At 36.2% G+C, this 18,696-nt stretch overlaps 2 protein-coding genes across 2 annotated transcripts in view; both read right to left on the reverse strand.

Annotated features, from left to right (window-relative positions):
- Positions 1-18,696, reverse strand: part of hpca (hippocalcin) — an 802,589-nt gene that overhangs the window by 146,112 nt on the left and 637,781 nt on the right. The gene's annotated exons all lie outside the window — the stretch shown is intronic.
- The window catches only part of pag1 (phosphoprotein membrane anchor with glycosphingolipid microdomains 1), a 101,820-nt gene that overhangs the window by 24,607 nt on the left and 58,517 nt on the right, over positions 1-18,696 (reverse strand). The window contains exons 2-3 of the mRNA XM_003200612.7: positions 6,853-6,884; positions 2,513-2,728 (exon numbers count right to left, since the gene is read on the reverse strand). Of these exons, the coding sequence (XP_003200660.2) occupies positions 2,513-2,682 (170 nt within the window). The 5' untranslated portion in view covers positions 2,683-2,728; positions 6,853-6,884. The remainder of the gene's footprint in view (positions 1-2,512; positions 2,729-6,852; positions 6,885-18,696) is intronic.

The raw sequence follows: 18,696 nt of genomic DNA on the forward strand, positions 1-18,696 counted from the left end.
ATTTAGTAATAATTCCAAATATTATTTATCCTAATTTTCATCAGGACATACAAGCCTGCAAAATATATTGAGATTTTTATCACCAAGGCCATTATTATATATTTATTTGTTACTTTACTACTATTTTTTCCTTATCATTGGACACAATATCAAAAATGGAGGATGTGTTCATGTTAGAAAATTCAATATATAATACTGATTCACTTAGCATTCACAGCTATTCATAAGATTTAACCTTTAAACTAATTTATTGACCGTCCCAATCTGAAAGTGCTTATTTTATGTGTGTGCAGTACTTGTGATGGTATTTATATCAGTTGCACTCCTGAAAAGTTTACAATGTGTAAAAAGCTTATACTGTATGTGTAAAGGTGTAAAGGCATCAAAACTGCAAAAGGAATCTCTGACACATTTCTGACACCTATATATACATTTAAAATTGATTGTTATTCATTTATTTGTTTCTTTACTACTATTTTTTTTATTATTATTGGACACAATACCAAAAACTAAGAATGTGTTCATGTTAAAACATTATATATATTCACTTACATAGCAATCACAGTTATTTTTAAGATTTAACGTTAACATTTAAATTATAACAACAATATATACAGTTGAAGTCAGAATTATTAGCCCCCATTTGATTTTTTTACTTTCTTTTTCAAATATTTCCCAAATAATGTTTAACAGAGCAAGGAAATTTTCAAAGTATGTCTGATAATATTCTTTCTTCTGAAGAAAGTTTTAATTGTTTTATTTTGGCTAAGATAAAAGCAGTTTTTAATAAAAAAAAAATTAAGGTCAAAGTTATTAGCCCCTTTAAGCTCTATATTTTCTCGATAGCCTACAGAACCATAATTATACAATAACTTGCCCAACTAGTCTAACCTGCCTAGTTAACCTAATTAACCTAGTAAAGCCTTTAAATGTCACTTTAAGCTGTATAGAAGTGTCTAGAAAAATATCTAGTCAAATATTATTTACTGTCATCATGGCAAAGATAAAAGGAAGCAGTTAGTAGAAATGAGTTAATACAACTATTATGTTTAGAAATGTGTTGAAAAAATCTTCTCTCAGTTAAACAAATTGGGGAAAAATAAACCAGGGGGGCTAATAATTCTGACTTCCAATATTATTAGTATTTTGCAAAGTAATTTATTGAACACCCGAAGCTGAATGTGCTTATTTTATGTGTGTGCAGTTCTTGTGATGGTATTTATATCAGTTGCAAACTTCTGAAAAGATTATACTGTAATGTGTAAAGGCATCAACACTGCAGAAGGAATTCCTTCATCACACACACAAAAGAAAGTCTGCTGCAAAGACATTTCTGACACCTTTATCCGCTTGTTAATTTCTGACGTATGGAATACTGTTTCCGGGTCCAAGCTGCTACTTATTTGATTTTTGAAAATATTCATTTATGACCACTTTTAAGTCACACATTCACACAAATCACACATTAAAGTGAATTTGATTTATAATTCCATGGTTTAGATAACAGGGTAACACTTTACAATAAGGTTCATTAGTTAATGCACATGAACATGAATTAATCATCAACAACACTTGTACAGCATTCATTAATCATAATTGAACATTTACTAATGCATTATTAACATCCAAACTCATGCTTGTTAACATTAGTTAATGCACCGTGAGTTAACATGAACTAACAATGAACTACTGTATTTTCCTTAACTAATGTTTACTAACATGAACAAATACTGTAGTAAATGTATTGTTTATGTTAGTAAATGCTTTAAGTAACATTATTTAATGAACCTTATTGTAAAGTGTGACCGATAACAGTCTCTGGAAGTGCTGCATCACAGACACCAATATTTTAACAATTTATAAAAAATTAATCACTTTCTGGCTATCGGATATTAGATATATATATATATATATATATTTATTACAATCGTGATTTTGAAAGTATTACATCACTTTGTAAACGTTTATTATTACAATTTGTTGAGCCTCCCCATTCAGTTTGATAAAGCGTTTTGACCTTGAAGCCCTTTTCGCGTCACACTTAACAAGCGGATATATTGAACTGTCATGAGATCCATGACTATAACAGAAAAAATACAGATATAGTTAAGCATTCAATAAATATTTTCATGGTCGAATCTAAAGAAATTATCTTCTGGTTTTGGTTCATTTAGATGCCTTTGATCAAAGCTGCATTCGTATTTTCTTTTAAGGAGTCTCAGTCTGCTTGTTTTGTATGTAATGTTCAATTGGCAGTACAGTCATCAAACCAGAGTGTGTTTTAATTAAACCAAAATTGAAAAAGTGCAAACACATCATAATAGCACAAATTCAATCTTTTTAAACATACAAACCATTTGAACAGAACATTCAACAGAATTAATATCTTATATTATATCACTATTATCTACTGGCCAGTCTGCAAATTTAATCAGAACTCATATTCATATAATATATAGAAATAAAAGATCTCATTAGGATCAAAGAATAGAGACGTTTTAATATTACTCACCCCTGGCAACTGGCGCATAGCAGCAGCAGCAGGACGGAGAGCAGCAGGAAGGCAGTGAGTCCTGTGATCGTGCCTACAAGTGCCAGCTCCCCTTTAGCCAAAACCGCCGCCCCCGCGACCTCTGACCCCGCGGCTCCTGACCCCAACACAGCACTCAACGCAGGAGCCATTATACATCACAATGATGAGTAGCCTTCATCGACCAAATGCACCTCGCTGCAGAGGATGGACACCAAAAAAATGAAGAGAGAAACAGAGAAAGAATGGGGGAGGAGAAAAGGACAAAACAGTTGGACGTCTGATCATGGTTAACAAAAAAGACCTTTGCACTTGATAGAATCAGCAGAACAAATCAGCTTAAAGGGAAACTTCACCCAAAAAAAATGAAGACCTGATGTTAATTTACTCACTCTCAGACCATCAAAGATGTACTTTTTTGTCAGTAGAACATTGTTCCTGTTTTTTTTTTTTTGTTGTTGCTGAAACTGTGGTCAGTGGGTATTCATAAAATGCAATCAAAAAATAAAAGTTTATAAATGATTAATTAAATTTTCTTGTCGGCTTATTCCCTTTATTAATCCGGGGCCGCCACAGCGGAATGAACCACCAACTCATACACTACAGACAATTTAGCCTACCCAATTCACCTGTGCCGCATGTCTTTGGATTGTGGGGAAAACCGGAGCACCCAGAGGAAAACCACACGAACGCAGGGAGAACATGCAAACTCCACACAGAAACGCCAACTGAGCCAAGCCGAGGTTCGAACCAGCGACCCAGCGACCTTCTTGCTGTGAGGCGACAGCACTACCTACTGCGCCACTGCGTTGCCTAGTTTATAAATCATTAACAATTAAAAAATAACACTAGTTGCTTCTGACAATAAATGGAGGTCTTCTAAAGCAAAATAAGTGGTTTGTAAAATAATCTGAACAGGTAGTAATGTATGTAAAGTACAGTGTCTTGCACAGATAGACTTTCGCTTCACTAGTCCACAGGTTTTATGTTTGATTTGCATGTACACTATTGGTCAAAAGTTTAGTGTCAGGTTTTATTTTCATGTTTTTTTTAAGAAGTTGCTGCTAAATAACATGGAAAGTGAAGGTTTTTGAAGAATTAATGAACACACTTGAGAGATTGCACTTTTGGCACAGCCGTACCACATTAGCATTATCTAAAGGTAAAAAACATTCAGTCAATACTTTCATAGTTTTAATAGTTTCTTTATTTTTCAATCAGTGTAATCTATTGAAGATTTTTTTGAATACATGTTCCCTGCACTTTAGGCACTTTGCACACATTCATTCTGCACTTTATGGCCTTTAAAATTTTTTTTATTTAATTTTAATTTAATTTTAATTTTTTATTTTTTAATGAAATCTTTATCCTTTAAATTTATTACTAATATACGTTACGTTTCAAATATTATTATTATTTATTTTATTATTTTTTTATTATTTATTTTATTAATTTATTGATATTGCAAACATCCCCCCAAAGCTATATAATTTGACAGTGTAATAAAGATAAGATTACTATGTAAATCATGATTGGGGGACACCCCTAATATATACATCTTGGATGGCTTGAGGGTAATTAAATAAGCAGCAGAATTTCTTTTTTGCTTGAACTATGCCTTTAACTGAACAGATCTGAAGCCTTATTAGTTTTTGTTCCAGATCCAGACTCATATTGTTGACCAACTGTATGTAAGTGTGAAATTCTGGACAGATTAAATCTCAGATCCAAATGACGCCATGAAACAAACTTGCAATCCCCCCTCACTGAGCTACAACACTGTATCCAAACACTTTTAAATAATCAACAGCCACAAGGGGGCAGAGAAGAGCGCAGAAACGCCACCCTGTCATGCGCTACTGCAGTGAACACGTCTGCTTCACAACAAATGGCTCTTGGACTTTTTGCTCAGCAATTCAAACATGTAGGCTAGTTTCATTTGACCGTCATCCAAAAATGCAGGCCAGATTAAACCGAGTCCTCGTCCAGGATAATGTGTGATGGGTGGACACCTCCACAAGCTGAATAGACAGATAACAATCGAATGGCTGGCACCCCAGTGGAGACCGAGGCCCGGGCTGTGCTTCTGATTTGCTCTATGAGAGGAGATGAACAGTTCAGGGTGAGTTTTCCTCGCTCAAACTCTCCGATAAGAAATGGAAAGAACAGAAAGCCACTCAAATCCACAAGGACTACGAAGTTGGCATTCTTTCTGAAGTCTTCATGCTGGAATTATTTCCACTTTGAGCTTTTTAAATATGGAAATGTAGTCATGCTACTCTTAAAATGCATAGTTAATGCATACCAGAGGACGAAGTGTGGGTTTGCACGAGATGAAAAAGCCAATTGTGCAACTTTGGAAACTATGCAAATGTGACAGGAGCGTAGGCATTTACATAACAGCTGATTCTTAATTAATGGCTGTTAAACAGTGCACAGTGTCTCACTGTCTAAATATTGGTTTCACTAGTGTAGGTTTCATTTGAACACAGAATGATAAGGAAATCTATTATTTAATCATTTATTCATTTTCTTTTCGACTTAGTCCCTTTGTTAATCTGGGGTCGCCTTAGCGGAATGAACCGCCAACTTATTCAGCATATATTTTTAAGCAGCAGACGCTTCTTGCTACAACCCATCACTGGGAAACATCCATAAACACTTATTCACTCACTTACACTATGGACAATTTTAGCATACCCAATTCACCTATAGCGCATGCCTTTGGACTGCGGGGGAAAACGAAGCACCTGGAGGAAATCCACGCGAACACAGGGAGAACATGCAAACTCCACACAAAAACCTGCTTCAGAGTGCTCTTGACCTTAGACCGGGCCGACGGTGCCTCTTCACGCAGGACAATGACCCAAAGCACACAACTCAGAGAATGGCTTGATTGGCCTAGCCAGAGCCCAGATCTAAATATTATTGAACAACTCTGGAGAGATCTGAAAATGGCTGCACATTGTCACTACCCATCCAACCTGATAGAGCTTGAGAGGCACTGCAAAGAGGATTGGGCAAAAATTCCCAAAGACAGGTGTGCCAGGCTTGTGACATCACATTCAAAAAGACTTAAGACTGTAATTGCTGCCAAAGGTGCATCAACAAAGTATTTAGCAAAGGCTGTGAATTCTTATGTACGTGTGAATTTTCAGGTTTTTTATTTTTAATAAATTTGCAACAATTTCAAAAAATCTTTTTTTCCCCATTGTCATTATGGGGTATTGTGTGTAGAATTTTGAAGAAATAAATTAATTGAATCCATTTTGTAATACGGCTGTGACATGAAAAAATGTGGGAAAAGTAAAGCACTATGAATACTTTCTGTATGCACTGTATATAACAACAGCAATAATAATAATTAATTGTTTATTATTAGAATTTATTGTTTTCATTTCTGAAACAATCACAAAAAGCAAATGTAATATTTTTGAGTTACATTTTCCTTTTGTTGCCTATTAAAATGTGTTTTTGTTTACTTTAATGGGGACTTTCACGAGACGTAAAAGAAGCCTCTGATGTCCCTAGAGTGTGTATGTGACGTTTCAGCTCAAAATATCACACAAATAATTTTTATAACTCTGAAACTGCCCCTTTAAGGCTTTGATCCTAATTGTGCCATTTTGATGACTGTCACTTTAAATTCAAATGAGACTGTGCTCTTTTCCAAAGTGGGCGGGGCAACAAACTCCTATGCCTCAGCATAGCAGCAGATTCAAGACAAGACTACCTGACAAAAAATTTCTAAAAGAAGTGTCTCAGAAGGAGAGTTTATGCTTAAGAGGGAGAGATCATCACTAATGGGTGGGGCTTTTCCCCTCTAAGGGTATCTACAAAGAGAGAATTTCAATTAAAGTGTTTCTGCAAACTGTTTTCTCAAGTGTGATTATAAAAAATATTTATAAAAATAAATATAAATAATTATTATACATTTTTTTAGCATTAGATGCTGTCTATATTCACACAACTGTGCTTAAACCCCTCATAAAATCTATCTATCTATCTATATATATATAGTGTGTGTGTGTGTGTGTGTGTGTGTGTGCGTGCGTGCGTGCGTGCGTGCGTGCGTGCGTGCGTGCGTGCGTGCGTGCGTGCGTGTGTGTGTGTGTGTGTGTGTGTGCGTGTACATATAAATATTTTTATTTAATTTTTTTTTACTTGTCTATTACTATTAAAATCCAAATGAGGGGAACCCTTTATATTATTATTATTATTACTTGGGATATTTATCTCAAATCTGTTAACAAATACCCTCTGTAAAACCACAAGCATGATTAAAAACTGTGCAAAAAGTCAAACAAATAAGTGGATCCTACCTGAACACTTGTTTGGCTCTGGTGATTGTTGCCTGAAGAAAAAGAGAGAGAGTGAATGATTAGATTCAAGAATGGAGATTTGTAGTACAAAAAAATTCAACATCATCACATTCAATCCCAGAAATGACTAATCGAAAATCACAATCAGTTACATAAATCATCAAATGACAGAAAAAAAAATAATATAGAACCCACAGCAAGACAAGGCAGTTCTGCATTGAGGGTGTAATGAAGCCTATGGATCATTGGTTTCCAGCAGCAGATCACTTATGAGTCTCTCAGCACGAGCACATCTCTGACATCTGCTAAAAAGCATGCGGGCACCAGCATGTGGCATCCAGCTAAATCTGCGGGTCTGTAAGAAAAGCATGCACCAAAAGCTCATCTAGATGCTCATAAACACGCTCAGAGTAACTATAGCAACCCTGATCTGAAGATTTGCTCTAATGATTGTACTGCATGGCATATCAGAGAATGTGACATGATGATGAAGATAGATGGATGGATATAAACTACAAGTGTGTGTGTGTGTGTGTGTGTGTGGTTGGGAAAGCCTTCCTGTGCAGTTGTTAATGGTGTTTGGAAGGGTTTTCCTTGTGTTGCTACAGCATGTATTTGCTAGATGGTTTCTCTCCAGCCAATTTGTCCTTTCTGTCTTTGAGACATCATAATAATAATAATAGTCTTTAATATAAATAAGAATTTGTCACATGCATGTAAATTTTGCTATTATTGCGATGTTAACCTTAACCTCCAGTTCATGTGCGGTTGTTGTCTTCTAAAAAAAATCTGTCAGTCTGCCACATTCGAACACATCTAACTTGATGGCCGTTCTAAAATGGCCATCTTTTAATCAGGCTTTTCAATTCCTTCTTTTGGCTATCCATATTATCCTTCCTGCGATTAGCTCACCTCATGCCAGAGCATTAATTATCAGTTATCAATAATCACAGTATTAGGGCATTTTCATACACCCGGCGCAATGCAGCGCAAGGTGCGCAAATGTTATTTGCTAGTTTCAGCTTGATGCAAGTGTCGTTTTGCTGTTTTGCACCACGCTGTTTAAATAGCAAATGCATTTGCGCTCATATGTGCGCCCATAGGCGTTCTGGTCTAAAAAGGAAGGCGTTCTGAGGCGCACTGCTGGCGCGTTGCTATTTTGAGAAACTACAATAGATTTTTCATTAGACCAAAACTAACCCGATCTAAACAGTGCAGAGTTGCGCCTCGCTTACACACTGCTTAATAGCCAAGATGTAGAGCAATACGCAAATATCTTTACATATGAAAAAATGTAAATATTAAGGATATATATATATGATATAATAAGAATTTATATAGGATATAAATATAAAGAATTAAAATATTACTAAACATATTATTTTCTAGCCTACATAAATATGAAAAATCACTGCTTTTATGTCTTCTTCATCTCGGGAGGCTTTTGCAGTTCATTCATAACAATTTGCTTTTGTATAATGTTATTATTATTAGCAGTATTATTTATTATATCCATATTTATATTTGTTTTAATAAAAACAAGCTTAGATTTGCCCACCTGCAGGTTTTAGACCAAATGGGGCACAGCATGTGTTTTAGGATATGTTTTAGGTTTTTAAACACACTTCGTTATAATTGTTCATTTATTTGCTTGCTGGAAATTAGAACTGAATTTAGAAATAGTTTTGAAACGAATATTTGCGCTTATCAAATGAAATTAATTATTTATAGGCTAATTGATGTCTGTGCTGAAATGTTTCCCTTTTCACGAGAGCGAAAGTGAAAGTAGATAATTTATCTCTCTTTCTTGCGCGGTAGCTCTGTTTAACTGTTTTCTGTTAAAAAAACTGTTAACTGTTAACTGTTTGCTTGTGAAATGCTCATTTTTTCCACTTCCACTTACTTTACGTCCTGTAAATAGCAAATGTGCTTATGGCGCGACGCAGCTGGCTCTTAAAGGAATTGGGAGATGAGACTCTGATTGGTTTATTCTCAAAACACACCTATAACTCATTAGGAAAGTAAACTCAACCCTTTTAGACCATGCGCCATGGCGCAAAGCGGATTTTTCCGTCCTTAAATTAGCAAAAATGCATTCTGACACACCCTGAAAGCATTTGCGCCCTGCGTTTTGCGCTCTGCGCATGGATCATCAAAATAGAGCCCTTAATCTTTCAGCTTGTATACATGGCAACGACCTATGCACATGCTTGTGTTTCAGAAAGAAACTTGGCACATGTCTTTGGACTGTGGAGCACTCGGATGAAACCCACACCAACATTGGGAGAACATGCAAACTCTACACAGAAATGCCAACTGGCCTACCTGAGACTCAAGCAGAGACCTTCTTGCTGTGAGACGTGAGTGCTAACCACTGAGCCACCGTGTTGCCTAAAGGTGTCCACATGCAGTGGTTAAAACGAAACTATACTTCATTGATGCAAGTGTGCTAAACCAAAAATATATGATAAAGTGTACTTTTTCTACTTTCTGCTACTTTTTTTACTCCTACTTGAGCACCAAATCACCATATTGGAATGATTTCTGACAGATCAAGAGACACTGAAGAAAACTTTTTGCTGGGCAGTTTGTGAGTCCTTTATAACATTTTTGTATCATAAATATCAAACATCAAACCCTTAGTATATCTATAAAATACCACAATCAAGCACTCCTAACTATAACTGATGCTATATGAATCTCATTCTTACCAAAATGAAGACTGAGAAGGTAAAAAAGCAAGCAATTGCTTCAGAAGGAATGTTGGGATTGTGTTTTTCATGCCATATAAAATAAGGCACTGGAAAAGCCATTGAAGGGGGAATGTGTTTGAAAAGGCTGCAGTCCCAGACCGAGGTGAGCAACTGTGGTCCTTGGCACCAACGGTCTTTTCTTTGCCAGAATCACTATGAACCTTGAAGATCAAGACCAGCAGATGATGTTTAACATCCACGTCCATCTGGAGCCATATTAAGATCCATTTATCTACATTCATGTGTCCATAAATCTATGACACCTGACTGCCAACGAGCAGAGGAGTAATGTGGGAAAAAAGACCATACAGGTAGAGATATCTGGCCTAAAGTTACTTCATATTTATGGACATCCATACTGCAAAAGACTTTTCCCCCCAATAGGGTCACCAAAAGGGCGGGATTTTGTGGAAAAGCACAGCTGGGTTGCTGCTGAGAATGCATCCGGTAAAAGATTCTCATGCGAACGCCAACGGCAGCTCTTGAATAAATAATTGCACCAAGGCAAGAGTAATGCAACAAAGAATTCTGTGGATGCTCTGTTATTATAAGTTTTTTCTGCTGACAGAAGCTCTGATAATAACTCATCTCCAGCAGAGGAAGATGCTCGCTCCAAAAAAAGAACATTGTGATGCTGCAGCATTTGTAACCTTTAATAGAAATCGGTGACTTTCTGCTAGAAAATGATGAAATACTTGCAGCAGGAGGTGGTTGGAATAATATAGCTTCCATAGGTGTCAATCAAGAGGCCATTAGCTTATAAAACACCAACAGTTTCACAGCTTCCCTTTTGGCTGCGTTGGTAGAGAATGACACATTGGACATATGTCGCGTTCTGGCTCTCTGCTGGACACGGAGGTGCATGTCGTCTGTCCTTACACTGCACTCACTGCGACTCAAAGATCAGGCTGCTTCAGGACACTTTTAAGTTATTTAAAGCAATAGTTCAAGCAACAATGAAAATAGATAACCTTCATCTAATTCCAGACCCATATGGCTTTCCTTGAGACACAGAAGGTGATTTAAAAAAAATTATAGACATTCACTGAAATGACTGTGAATGACTAATGTTTGAAAGCTCCATTGAGCACTCACAATTATTTTATATAATTATTTTTTTCTTTCGTATTGAATTAAAGATTAAAATGGATTTGGAATGACACCCAGCAAACAATTCTGTGTTTAATAGACATCTAATAGACATCTAAACGTAGACAGCTTGGCTAAAACAAGGCTAAACTTGGGCTGTCAGTGAAATAGACTTCTAAGAATAGCCCAAAACTAGACTAGTCGTCAAATAGACAGACTTTATATGTGTAGTCATTCATTTCTGTTTATTTGATGACTAGTCTAGTTTTGGCCTATTCTTAGACGTCTATTAGATTTTCACTGACAGCCCTGTTTTAGCCAAGATTACTATGTTAAGACATCTATTAGACATCTTTTAAAAACAAAAAATTTTGCTGAGCATGGTTAGATGATAACACTATGTTAGATTTAGGCTAAACTGTCATTTTAAATAAACAAAAAAAGTCAATGGGTAAATTTGTTTTCTTGGTTCATTTGAGTATTAGTAGACTGTCTGCTTAATATCTGCTGATACTGCTCATTCAACAGACATTTAACTGACTATAAGAAACTTTTCAAGTACATGTCAACTTACACTAACCCTAACCCCAACCTGACCGTCTACTTATAGTCTAATAAGAATTAGTGGACATGTAGATGCAATGTAACTTAAATTCAACAAACGGACCAACAAAATGAAGTGTGACCAGTCAATGGTTATCAGCCATCAGTACAAAATTCTTTCAAAGGAGTCATGAACTGACAAATTAAAATTCCCTTGATCTTTAAATATATAAGAGGTCAATGTACTGTAGAAACATCCTGTCAGTTTCAGAACTCAGATAATTTTTGTTCGTCTAAAAAATGCTTATTTTAAAGCGGATCTCCCAAAATGGCAGGTTGTGCAATGAGCCACTTCCTCTGCTCAGTTCATTTAACAGCACATTCATTCACAAACCACACACATTTGATTGCTGGATTTCCAGAAATGTTCAAACTAAAGGATAATGTTACATTGACTGTATTGGATCTGACTGTATATTGCACTACATAAGTGTGAGTAAGGGGCCAATCACAACGAATGCACATTATGCATAGAGTCGCCTTTTTTGAATGGTTTACTAACGGTCGCAAGCCTTTTGTGCGCTGCTTATGCTCCCTGCATACCTAACCCTGCATCCCTTGCATTTTAACAGCCTGCTGCAACTCGCATTTTTGCCCTTGTGCGCTGTGTGTGCGCAGTTGAAAAAACTTAACCCAGAGTTACATCAGTCGCATCGGTTTTAATCTCCAATCAAATGAAAGCAGAGGCTGGGTTTCCATTGAGGTGCCTGCAGTGTTTATGTTGTCAAGACAACAAGGGAGACTTTTGAAGATGGAGGAGACTCTTGTGGTTGCTGAGTTATCAGGAGCTGTATGACTCACAAATCTAGAATATCACAATAATATTAGATATTAAAGTTATATTAATATCAACAGCAACACTTTCGCAAAATACCCAGCTGGTTCAGTCTTTGTCTAGCGACATAAAAAAGTGAACCGCGCTCCTTTTTTTCTTGTTTTTGGAACATAAAGGCTCATTCAGTGTGATCGGCCCCTAACTGTTTTTATAACATCTTCACTATTGCTTTGTCTCCTGTTACAAATCAAATCATTTAAATATACTAACTGCTAATCCATGACACCTATTCATAATAATTTGTTTGACCAATTTTAAACAAATCTTGATTATATACAAGCGAACATCTGAAAAAAGTACAAAATGAAAATAAGAGTTCACGACCACTTTAAAGGGCTATGAAACCCCCCTCTTTTGATTCAGGTCTACCTCATCATAATGGGCGTGGAGCTCTGCGAGCAGAGGGAGGAGTGGGCGTGGCCAGCAGAGCAGGAAGAAAAAGGGGAGCGAACAACTATTGTTGGTTGGCTTACAAAACGAGACAAACCATGAGGAGATGCGTGATTTTAAAGTTTACAAAGTTAAAATGCAAAGAAAAAAATTATAATTTATTGTCCTGCTACATGTGTTATTCGTAATTTCATAAACACACAACCACAATTTATATCATTATAAAAGATAATCATGTTTATATAAACACTAAATGAGGACTTCTCTCCTCCTCAATACCCGGGTCTGAATGCAGACACAATAGAAAGCAGTGCAGCAGGTCTCTTGCCCTGTCTATTTCAACTATTAGCCCTGCCAGTAATCTGGAGGATTTTAAACAAACTCACCCAGTCATTGGGTCGCAGGTCTGCCTTGCCTTCAGAAAGCACATGCTCTCATGAATAATTAAGAAGCAGGGTCTTCTCATAAGAAAAGTCAGCTATGAATAATAATGAGAAACCAACATGTTATCACTCCACTAGCAGATCGTTGCTATGTCACCAATTTTGATCACACCCCAAAAATTATTTTAAACTCGGAAGCTGAAATTAGCTGACAAAAGCTGAAAATTATCCAGTTTTCTCCACAATTAAAGCTAACAGGTGATAACATTGTCTTAACTGATGCTCAACACACACAAATCCTTTAAAATCTCAAAAAAGTACTCCAGGGTGTCTTGAACCTTTAATATAGATTTATAAAACACCAAGGGACACGGTTTCAGGTAAAAATGTTCTTAAATATTCTACAAAAGAAAGAAAGTCACATATAGAGTACATCTTGGATGACCTTTTTTCCAATGTCAAAGTGGAAGTAACCATTTACGAACCACCAACGACCACATGTTTCAACTAAAAGCTCAAAAATAATACTAACAAAAAATAATCACCTACATATTGTATGGGAAAATTTGTTATTTTTGCTTGAACTATACTTTTATTGAGACAAATCTAACACTTTATTAGTTATTTTTTGTTCAAACAATATAACAGTAAAATAATTAACACTAAATGTTCACTTTGGGATGAACTATTCAGCATTCAGATTCCATTATAACACTTTCTAAACGCAACATTCTGCAACACCCTCAGTTTAACAAATTAACCAGTATGACAACAATAAAGACAGTTTTCAACCCAACCCCCTCCTCATCACCAGACTGAGGCCAATTCATAGGAGAAAACGCTGGCCATCTTGAGTCTGGATGCTACAAGGCCATGTGTTTGGGTGAGAACAGAAGGAAGAGTGAAGAGTACAGCCGGCAAAACCCATCCCAACTGTATTCCCATATCCCCCCTCCCAAGAAGGAATAATACCCTTTACAGACAGCTAATGAACTGTGTAGGGTTTCATTATGACTGGTCTTGAGGGCAGATGAACAGGAAGCAATTTCCCTGGGTCAATGATTTGTCATCTGTGCCTTACAGCAACCGACCGACCAATCGGCATTCGAGCGCGAGCCACAGGGACTATCCAATTAAAATGGCCACATTTGATCAACTAGAGTCTCTATAGCAACCACCACTCATCCCATGAGTTAATCAGCTGGCATGGAAATCAATCCCCTGATGGTTTGCATATAAAGAGAATGTGTCCTAATGTCCTCACTTACAACAACCAGTGCGAAGGTCAGACATCCTCCAATCACTGCATCACCACAGAGACTATAAAATCTAACACAGGGTCATTGGAAACAGCAATTTTGTTAAACAGTAAAAACAAACTTAAATATATTTTAAAAATAATCCTACTTTTCAAATGCCTTGGACTTGGTCTTGGATTTTTTTTTCGTCTTTATGAATCCAGTCCAATTATCAAAAGAGCACAGACACATCAATTACCTATCAATTAAGCACTTTTTGTTCAATACTTAAATGGTTAAGTGCATTTTCTTGGTAAAATAAATGCTACGAGGCAGTGTAATGGCAACAACTTTTGTTCATTTTCACACAAATTATATTTTCAGGGACATACTGTTTACAAATAAAGGGTTATTTCATGCAGTTCTTTGCACAACACCAAAAAAAAAAAAAATACTAAAAAACAACTAACGATGTCTATAATTAAAAAAAAATAAAAACTTTGCTCCACCTTACTATCTTCAGAAGGACAACTTTTCTGGTTAGCTCAGTAGATCACTTTGTACTGTGTTGTACTTGACATGCAAAGCGCTCGTGTTTGAGTTTAGAAAAGCACTCCACAAAACAGAGAAAAATTCTGTAAAGTCAGGGTAGAATTACAATAACCAGCCACTTTTTTTTCCAACATGGCAGCTCAATGCAATTAGGCATCTAGACATGGTCAAGACGATCTGCTGCAGTTCAAACCAAGCATCATAAAGGATAAGAAAGGTGATCTTAGTGACTTTGAAAGTGGCATGGTAGTTGGTGCCAGATGGGCTGGTCTGAGTATTTCAGAAACTGCTGATGTACCGGGATTTTCAAGCACAGCCATCTCTAGGGTTTACAGAGAATGGTCTGAGAAAAACAAAATATCCAGTGAGGGGAAGTTCTGTTGGTGCAAATGCCTTGTTGATGCCAGAGGTCAGAGGAGAATGGCCAGACTGGTTTGAGCTGATAGAAAGGCAACAGTAACTCAAATAACCACTTATTACAATCAAGGTATGCAGAAGAGCATCTCTGAATGCACAACATGTTAAACCTTGAGTCAGATGGGCTACAGCAGCAGAAGACCACACCTGGTGCCACTCTTGTAAGCTAAAACAGGAAACTGAGCTACAATTCGCACAGGCTCACCAAAATTGGACAATAGAAGATTAGAAAAACATTATGATGGTAGGGTCAGAATTTGGCGTCCACAACATGAAAGCATAAATCCATCCTGCCTTGTAATAAAGCTTCAGGATTGTAGTGATTGTTTAATGATGTGGGGGATACTTTATTGGCACACTTTGGGCCCGTTAGTACCAATTGAGCATCGTGTCAACACCACAGCCTATCTGAGTATTGTTGCTGACCATGTCCATCCATTTATGATGACTGTGTACCCATCTTCTGATGGCTACTTCCAGCAGGATAATGCGCCATGTCATAAAGCGTGAATCATCTCAGACTGGTTTCTTGAACATGACAATGAGTTCACTTTACCCAAATGGCCTCCACAGTCACCAGAGCTCAATCCAATAGAGCACTTTTGGGATGAGGTGGAATGGGAGATTGACATCGTGGATGTGCAGCCGACAAATCTGCAGCAACTGCTTGATGCTACCATGCCAATATGGACCTAAATCTTTAAGGAGTATTTCCAGTTGTGAGGGCAAAAGAGGGTCTAACCCGGTACTAGTAAGGTGTACCTAATAAAGTGGCTGGTGAATGTTTGTGGTCACAGTACTATTTTTCTCTTGCATTTGCTTTTGACAACACTATTGGTTGGGTTAAGGGACAGGTTTAGTCCAGTGGTTTGTTTGGTGATGTCTATGACAAGCCCTGCCTTCTGGTGGACTTATTTCTAAAACATACAACAAAACAAACACTTTGTTACACATTTCAATTTCACAAAAATATACAGTGCCTTCTAGTGGATTCGACATTTGAAACGTGCAATGTACCCGGAACAACTTATACATTTTTTCAAATAAATAGGCTGAGGCACATATTTTCAATGAACCTTGGAGAATATAATCACAGATCACAGGAAGTGATTATTTTCCAGATAGAGTGAAAGTTTTTCAATGGACATACTTATCTGAAACATGGCAGATGTTTAAAGAGGACACGTTCTCTGCGAAAGCCTGCGAGTTATGAAACAAGAGTCTCGTTTTCCTGTACACTGTGTTGGAGTGTGTGTGCAACAGCTGCGACTCGCCGTTCTCCCACAGACAGAGTGATGTCCCATTAAAGCTCGTCCCCAGAGATGCTCATTTCCTACTGCACGTACCACCAGCCTGCCTTGACCTCCCTCAAATCTACACTCAATAACCACACACAGAGATGCACAGGGAATGGGGATGTAAAGCTGGTTGAAAGTCCCAATGAAAGCAAGTAAAAATTGATAATTCTTATTTTTATAGAATTCACTCATTCACTTTCCTTTGGCTTAGTCCCTGATTTATCAGGGGTCGCCACAGCGGAATGAACCGCAAATTACTATGGCATATTTTTTATGTGACTAATGCCCTTCCATTTGCAACCCATCAATGAGAAATATCCATACACTCTCTCATTCACACATACGCTCATACACTATGGCTAGTTCTGTTATATACACCACTTGGTCCATGCCACTGTGCTTCCTCTTTTTATAGTATTTTTATACATTCTTTATCCATGTACTTCATGATTTTTTAGAAATGTTCTTGTAATCCTTAATTAAAATAGAACTCTTGTCTCTCTTAAAACTGCATCTCTTCTCAAATAACTCTTATATTTATACCTAATAAAATGTTTTTTCTTCAAGTGGACTAAGTATACTAAATACAACTGTAAATGAGGTCTATACACAGTACTTTTAGTCAAGTAGTTGCTGCCATAAATTTTGATCTTTACAAATAATTCCAGCTAACTTTACATTAAACCGACTGAAATCTTCTTGTGGAACTTAAAAGCTGAAGTTGAAACACAATGAGCTCATTTAAATAAGTTGAAGTTACAAAAACATATGCTGTCATGACTTATTGACCACATCATGATTATTGATCACTTAATGACCATAGATCCTGTTTTTTTTTTTTCCAGTGAAATGCTTTGAGCTTTTCTTTTTTTTTTTTTTGAGTCTACTTTTGACTTCTAAAGGTTGTAAAAATACATTTATTTTATCGGTTTGCTTGGATATTAAAAATGCTCCTGTTTTATGCAAGACATGGACTTCTGCAGTGCAAAATGGCACATTGTGTACACTGGACAAACCTAAAGCTTTCAAAGCACTTTCAGCATATAGATCTCGCTTGTAATCGCTATAATTCCACCAGCCACTCATACACATATGTTTTGGTCTTGTATAAAACTTAACTGCTTTTGGAACACTATTTTTAAAACTTTATCTGTTTTGGGGGTATATCTATCTCTCCTTGCCCACTGATTGACATTGATTGTCATATAATCTGATAAAATTGGATTGCATAGCTTTTATTGTGCTCCTGGCCAAACGACTAATATTGCTTAAGTGGAAGGATCAGAAACCTCCAACCCCAACACAGTGGAACTGTAATATCCACTCCTTCTTAAAGTTGGAAAATATTAGACTTTCTAGAGGTTCATCTACCCAGTTTAATTCAAACCAGTTTGACTCCTTTTCTTTCTTAAATTCAAAGTAGAGTGGATTGTGTAAAACAGATTGTAAAATTGTAGTTTTTGTAAAGCCACGTTAATATTTACCTTTTTACTTGTAGGTATGTTTTTTCTTTCATTTAATTGTATGCGCTTAAGTTGATATCATCAATACAGTTTTTAAAATATAATTGTATTTGTCTTTTTGACTGTAATGCGCGATAAAATTTGTAAATAAAATTCATTAAAAAATTATAGTGTCATCTACTTAAATAAGAACTAAACACACATTAATATGTAATTTTGTAACTAATTACTTCTGTGGTCTTTGAAACATGGTTAAAATGCACTGCTAAAATTCATGACAAACACGAAACATTAAAACTTATACACCATGCATTTAAATTAATCCGAAATGACACAATTATAAGGATAGGGCTGAATTTTTTTATCAATTTAACAATATATAAACATGTAATTTCTAACAAACCATAGTTCAAATATAAACTATGTGTTATAGATGAGCTTTAGTATTTTAGTTAAAAAAATCAATACATGATTTCAAAAATATTTTCTAAAGTATTTTTTGTAACTTATTGCAGAGTGAGCTTAGATGTGTTAACAGTCATAAATGTGTTTTCTCTTAAAATCCACTTAAGTGGTCTTTTATATTATTGATATATTATCTGATATATTTTTTCAATTACTTTCAAGGTTTGAAGCGTACATTCAGTACTATGAAGCACATTTCTTTTTCCAAATGCTACCAGTTTATCATAATTCATCCAAAATAATCCTTTTATTTACAGTACACACTGCTGAGTGTCAAGTTTAAGCATCAACACACAGACAATAGCATCAGGACAAACAATCTTACACACCAAATCACAAATGCATCCATAACCAAAAT

The sequence above is a fragment of the Danio rerio genome, chromosome 19 (genome assembly GCF_049306965.1).
Source record: "Danio rerio strain Tuebingen ecotype United States chromosome 19, GRCz12tu, whole genome shotgun sequence".
Taxonomy (NCBI): Eukaryota; Metazoa; Chordata; class Actinopteri; order Cypriniformes; family Danionidae; genus Danio; species Danio rerio.